At 43.0% G+C, this 6,798-nt stretch overlaps 1 protein-coding gene and 1 long non-coding RNA gene across 3 annotated transcripts in view; one reads left to right on the top strand and one right to left on the bottom strand.

Moving 5' to 3' along the window:
• Positions 1 to 1,929, top strand: part of ASPN (asporin) — a 50,186-nt gene extending 48,257 nt beyond the window's left edge. For both annotated transcript variants that reach the window (XM_019537058.1, XM_019537057.1), the window contains exon 8: positions 407 to 1,929. In XM_019537058.1, coding sequence (XP_019392603.1) covers positions 407 to 604 — 198 coding nt within the window. In that variant the 3' untranslated portion in view covers positions 605 to 1,929. The remainder of the gene's footprint in view (positions 1 to 406) is intronic.
• The window catches only part of LOC109311422, an 18,250-nt gene that overhangs the window by 7,443 nt on the left and 4,009 nt on the right, over positions 1 to 6,798 (bottom strand). The window lies entirely within an intron of this gene.

The following is a 6,798-nucleotide window of genomic DNA, read 5'->3' as shown; positions in this document are numbered from 1 at the left end:
GGGGCTGGACTCGATGATCTTCTGAGGTCCCGTCCAGCCCTAATGTCTATGAAATCTATGAAATTTTGCTTTTTGAGATTGGTAGACTCAAACAGTTGTATTGACAAACCTTTTCTAGGGTATACCTCACTTAAGTCTTTATATTATCCACTATTAAACATTACACATATCACTCATTAAAAGGAAAAAAATTTAGAATAGTCAAATCATTGTGATAGGCTGAAAAATGGAGACTGATACAATACTGCCTAAGTGTGGGGAAAAAATTTCTTCAGAGATTCAATGCTTTATCTTCAGCACCCCTACTGTATAGGAGTTTACATCAGATCGCTTACAGAGTCTCAATTATACATTTTAACAATTTCACCACTCTTTTCAGACATTTTTCTATTTCTTATTCTTACAGGTAGTCTTCCTTCACAATAACAATATTCCAAAAGTGGGAGTAAATGACTTCTGTCCAACAGAAAGAAGCATGAAAAAGGCATTATACAGTGGAATCAGCTTATTCAACAACCCTATGAAATACTGGGAAGTTCAGCCTTCAACATTCCGTTGCATTTTAAGCAGAAATAGCGTGCAACTTGGAAATTTACGAAAGTAACACAAAAATTAGCATATTTCACAAACAATCTTAATATAGGAATAGTCTATATTTCTCATTTTATAATACTTGAAATCTATTTAAAAATGGCAGTTTACCATAACTTAACCAGTTAACAAATATATCTACTAACTTAGAGGCTGTAAGGTAGGATTTCTATAAAGGGACACAGGCAGATGTAACAAATAGTGCTTTACACAGTCTTAAAACCCTATCAAAAATCAAGTCAATGAATAGCAAACAGTGCTATGGCAATATCAGTTGGCTGGAACTGCATAAAAATGATAAAACAGGAATAACACTAAAGCGATTAGCAGTGATACTTTCACTGGGAGGCAGCAGCATGTCTCTGCTACTGAAAAAGTACAAACTAAAAGCCCTTTGAAAAGGGAGAGAAATGGAAGTATTTTATATACATGTCTGTCCACACCCTTAATACCAATCCTTTGTTTTATCTGACAATGTTCAATTTATAATTTGAGTAAATTACATAAAAAAACTTGATATTTTCAAGGAAGAATTTATAAAAGCTGTACTGGAAACTGCATGTTAATGTTTCCTATTAGATTATTTCCTTTCTTAACAAAAACAATGAAAATTAAGTAAAAATAATTTTATTATTAAGGATATGTTTCTGTACTGAGAATGTATTATTTAAATGTGTGTATATGGCATGTATGAAAATATAGCAAACAAAATATGAGATTTCAAGGCCAAGTCATGTGCCAATTATGGTCACTGTTAAAATAAGTAAGGCTAAGATTCAATTAAAAGGTATTCTATTTTGAGTTTCTCTGCCATTAAAACAGGCAGAACTGATATTAAGACCTTAAAACCTCTTTAGGCTTTTGTATTTATCCTTGCAACTTTTTACTGAAAAACGCTCAAAATCTCATTACCAACATAATTTGATGCACTCTGATAAAGGTAACATTAAATGTTTAACATTAGCTTAATAATTAATAGGAACTTACTAAACTGTCTGTAAGCTACCACAAACATAGTAACGTGTATCTATATAAACTGCAATCATGTTCTTTATTTTACATACCATTTACCATTTTAATTGTACATAGATTAGACAGACCACAAAATTAATAACTATCCTAAAGTTGTGGAACCTGAGCAACATGTAGTGGGAAGCTAATGGTTCTGACTGCATATGTAGGCAAATATGTAAAATATTCATACTGAGAGTACTGTAAAATGGATATTTTATACATCTATTTAGTGTATATTTGTCACTGGCATTCAACATAAATTAAGTAAACTTAAAGAATACTCTGAAATGTATTCTTGTAATAAAAACATTGGATTGAAAGCAATTTTGCCATGTTTGGACCATATCTTGTGTGGGTAGGATAACAGAAACCACTAATCTTAGTACATTTTCTTTAATTTTTTGCAAAAATTTATAATCCCAGAACATAATTATAAATACATAATGGATATAATTTCTGAAGATCTCTTACATTTATAAATTATTTTTTGGGATTATTAATTGTACATTTTGCTAGTGCTGCTCATACTACAAATCATTTAACAGTTTTTAATAAGATTTTCCAGACATTAGTGTTTCTTTTACGTGCAATTCTAGTGAGAAATGATAGAGAAGGACTATATGAAGGCAACACTGCATAAAGATTCAACAGCACTCTTCCTCTCATTTTTTTCTCCAAGGTACTCCAAGTACTCCAAAATATTAGCATCCTTTAGAAAAGTGTTTTTCAAACTGAGGTACATGTACCTCCTGGGATATCTAGCATTTTGCTAGGGGATTTGTGCTGAAATTTTAATAATGGCAATGCAGCTTCTGGCTGATTATTAACCAATGGTATTTCCACATCTTGATGTCAATGTCAACACTCTTCCTATGGTGTGGGGAGTACAAGCAGAAATATTTTGTAGATAAAGGGGTAAGCAGCCAAAAAAGTTTGAAAGCCAATGTTTTAGATGAAGCCTTCAAAAATCTTCTTCACACATCATTATCTTTCTCACAGTCTGCTTCTGCTACAATGTTATTGTAGTCAATAGAGCTTGTGAATGTTAGTCAAGAAAAAAACTGGCTAGTTTTAGGTAAGGTGCAATGAGTACAAACTGAGGGAGATCTCCGAGTAGAATATGCTGTGCTTGGCATGATAGAAGTGACAAATGTTCCTGGGAGTAGCGAGATTGGCAAGTACTACTTTAGCACTTTGTCCAGGTTTACACTGCAGACTTCCTGCATTATAATCATTTCAGCCACAGGTAGGAGGATGTATTAGTGCTTTCAATGTAAACATAGCCCTAGCTTTTTCACACTGTGCACTTAGTTCCAAAAACCATGTTACTTTCAGATAGTGGCAAACCAGTTGACAGCTACTTCACTTCACACAATAATCTTCCTATCACCTTTAAGAGATGCTTCTATGATGAAGAGTAGAGTGTTGGCTGGAGTAAAGACAGAAGTAATGAGAGAGACCAGAATGGCAGCAGTAGAAAAAGGAAAAACAGACAGGATTATTATTTACTGTAAAACAAAACAATGCTTCTTTAAAACACTGTTACTGTATGACCACTGCAAATGTGCACACACAGCAAGAACAGATTTTTCTCATTAGCAGCATCTGTTGGGGCCATGCATGAACCACGCATCTCCTTGTGCTTCTACACCAGGATACAAAAGGCTAAAACAATTTCAACATTTTATCAGTCACCTCTTAATTCAAGCTTTGTATTGCTGAGTGCTCTGACAGGCAAGGAAAGTGAGCAGTTTGGGCTACCTGTTCTTTAACATAGGGCAGTCCAAATGGGAGCCCAAAGACTACATGGGTTAAATTGCATCTTCCAACCTCCCACCCACCTCCCACTCCAAACACTGTTCTGGCTGCAGAAAAAGCCCTTTCTCCCAGGCCTCTGCTCGAGGGCAGGGCACAGCACTACTTTCAGTACTAAGGAATCTGCAGCCTGGGGTGCCTAAGTGGCATAATGCACCAGGAAAACTCATAGCTGCAGAGCTAAGGGTGAGTCAGGGAGAACGGTATAGTGTGGGTACTCAGGGCAGCAGCAGGTGGAGCAGGGGGGCATCTGGGCACACAGTGCATCTGGGGCACAGGGAACAGCAGAGGGGTACCTGAGTGTGTGGTGCCATGTTGGGGCATGCAGTGCAGTGGGAAGATACCCTACATGTGGTACAGCAGTGGGGGTGCCTAGCCATATGGTGCATCAGCAGGGTGCAGTAGAGGGAGAAAATGGTGCAGTGGGGATGGTAGTGGGAGGGGCATGCAATGGAGCAGGGGGAATTTCCTGGCTGCATGGGGCAGTGGCAGAGTGCAGGGTACAGAAGCAGGAGTGCACTGCCACAGCAAGGAACGCAGTACTTTGGGTCCTTGGCCCCCTCTAGTGTGGCCCCTGCTTGTGCTGCCCTCAGCCACTTAGAAGTTGGACAGCCCTGTATTAATGGAAGCCATGGAAGTTAAGTAAAAAGATCATTAAGTCACCACTGTCCCTGAAACATGTAAGCTAGTAGAGACAGCCATTGTGAATTAAACTATTCCTAGCACTTGTGCTTCCAGGCAGAGGGGAAGATCACATCTCCCTACTTGTTTATACAGTACATTGCCAATATGTTGTCTTTGAGGATGGTGTTCTATGGCAGTGGGGACCAACCTCTTCAGCAGGTATGCCACAAATTAACCCTGCATCCTCTCTGAGTGCCACACCAATACTCCTTCCCCTGCTTAATCTGCTGCTCTGCTTTCTACCTCCTGCCCTTATACCTGAACTGCTGTTCTGCTTCCTGCTCCCAGCTCTATCAGTCCTTTCCCTGATTTGTCACGTGCCACACACAGAGCTTTCCTGTGCCACGTGTGGTATACACACCACAGGTTGGCCACTTGTGTTCTACAGAATAGGCATGCTATAACTATTACCCTGGTAGCTCTCACTTCTGTGCACCCCTGACTGAAAAAGAGAACTTGTTCTCTGGAAAGTAAGTTCTTGCCAATTGGAATCTATCAGAAATTCCTATGGACTGCCTAGTTTTGAGTAAATGTGGGTTACCCATTTCCTCAGATGTTCTACCATACCTTCTACAGACACTTGTGGGAATGCCAAGAATAGAGAACTCTTCCCTGCAATTCATGAGGAATTTCCTTTGTGGCTCCCTGATAAATAAAAGAAGCCACTTGGGTTTATAACAGGTTCTTGTGAGAAGGGTCCCAAAAGAGGGACGGGGAAAGGACATTGATAGGAAACAAAAACAAACAAAAAAAAAAAACTGGAAGAGGAGCTATGGACAATGATCGCAATAATTTCCAATACTCATCTTTGTTGATATCCGACAGATAAATAGAAGAGGATGGATTATAAATGCAGCATTTTTAAGATTGAAGCTGCTGCACCTCTCAACCATCCTACATCCAACCAGCTGGTGTGCTGAATAAGTCCTGTGGAGAACTGAGGAAAAACGTTTGTCACCTTCCATCAAAATGTGGATACTTTTTGGTAGATTCAGCAAGAGAACTTCTTTCAGTGTGAAGTACTACCAGTGTTTTAACCAAACAGTTTAAAATAAACAGGTCAAATCCTCAAACCCAGCCTGCAAGTCTCATGGAATGCCTGGAGCCATAACTCTACTCATTGTCACCATGGTAACCACAGACCTGGCTATAGTATCTGATGTCTCTGTGCCTTAGCCATGGTCACAGCAGATGGCTAGTAAAGTTTTTCAATGCTGCTGATGCCTGCTCCTAGAAGAGGTGGGAGAAGGAACAGCCACAAACATAGGCGGAAGAAAATATGATTTGGTGGGGCTTAGCATGTGCGTCCTTGTGCACATGCATACCCCCCCCCCCCCACAAAAAGGAAGGAAGGCCAGGGGAAGGGGGGGGGGGGGGGCAGATAGAGACCCCCCCCATGAGGGAGTGGGGCAGAGGCAGGGGGAGGGGTGAATGGGGCCCCAGGACTGGAGTGGGTCACAGGATGCTAGGAGCCTGAGCAGCTCACCCAGAGGTGCAGGGGGCCTTGCTCTGCCCCCCTCCATACCCTTTCCCTCCCCCATGCACCTTCCCATTCACACATTTACCTGCTGGATACTGCTTCACACACAGCTACGCTGGGCTGAGTTCCCAGCCGCCTGCAGGCTCCGGCTGCTCCTGGTTTTCAGGAGGATTCAAGTGGCGGTAAAGCATACAAGCATTCATTCTCCCACCTGAAACTCTTCCAGAAATTAGCTCTACAGCAGGGGTAGGCAACATTTTTTTGGTTGGAGTGCTGAAAATCTCCACAATGCCTACCTTGGAAGGTGCCAGAGTGCTGGCATGCCAGAAAAACAAAATGAGGGCATGGGGTACATGGCAGGATGGCCTGCGTGTGCCCCTTGCCTCCCACACAAAGCCCCTGCCCCCCCAGCCCTGCTGCCCTGTTCCCCCCAGCCAAAGCCCCTGCCTCCCAGCCTGGGCTCTGTGGCTGGCAGTGGGGGAGGGGCCTGAGGCAGCTCCCAGCACAGAGTGGATGACCAGGCTCCGGAGCCTGGGGCAGCTGTTTGTAGCCAGCCTGGGCTCTAGACAGCTGCAGCAAGCAGCGGGCAGGCTGCAAATAGCTGTGCCGGGCTCCACAGCTCCGGCATCAGCTCCGTGCTGGCGCCTCCTGGCTGCAGCCGGCCCTGACTCTGGGTAGCTGCTGCCAACCACAGAGCCCGGACTGCTCCCAGCAGGCAGCTGGGATGCTGCAAGCCCTGCTGGGAGCAGCCTGGGCTCCATCACTAGCATCTACAGAATTAGAGATGGGTTATTTTTCTCCCAGGACTGCCATTTCATAGAATCATAGAAGTCGGGTCGGAAGGGACCTTGTAGATCTTCAAGTCCGACCCCCTGCCTGGGCAGGAGAAAAACTTGGCTCAAATGACACCAGCCAGGTAGGCATCAAGCCTCTTCTTAAAGATCCCCAGGGTAGGAGCCAGCACCACTTCCCTTGGAAGTTGGTTCCAGATCCTACCCGCCCTAACTGTGAAGTAGCTTTTACGGATGTCTAATCTAAACCTACTCTCCAACAACTTGTGGCCGTTATTCCTTGTTATGTCAGGGGGCGCTAGGGGAAACAAGGTCTCTCCCAAACCCTTCTGGTCCCCCCTGGTGAGTTTATAGATGGTCACCAGGTCCCCCCTCAGCCTTCTCTTGTGAAGGCTGAACAGGTTCAGTTCCTGCAGTCTCTCA

The sequence above is a fragment of the Crocodylus porosus genome, unplaced genomic scaffold (genome assembly GCF_001723895.1).
Source record: "Crocodylus porosus isolate Cpor-Errol unplaced genomic scaffold, CroPor_comp1, whole genome shotgun sequence".
NCBI lineage: Eukaryota > Metazoa > Chordata > Crocodylia > Crocodylidae > Crocodylus > Crocodylus porosus.
This window is presented reverse-complemented; position numbering and strand designations above follow the sequence as displayed.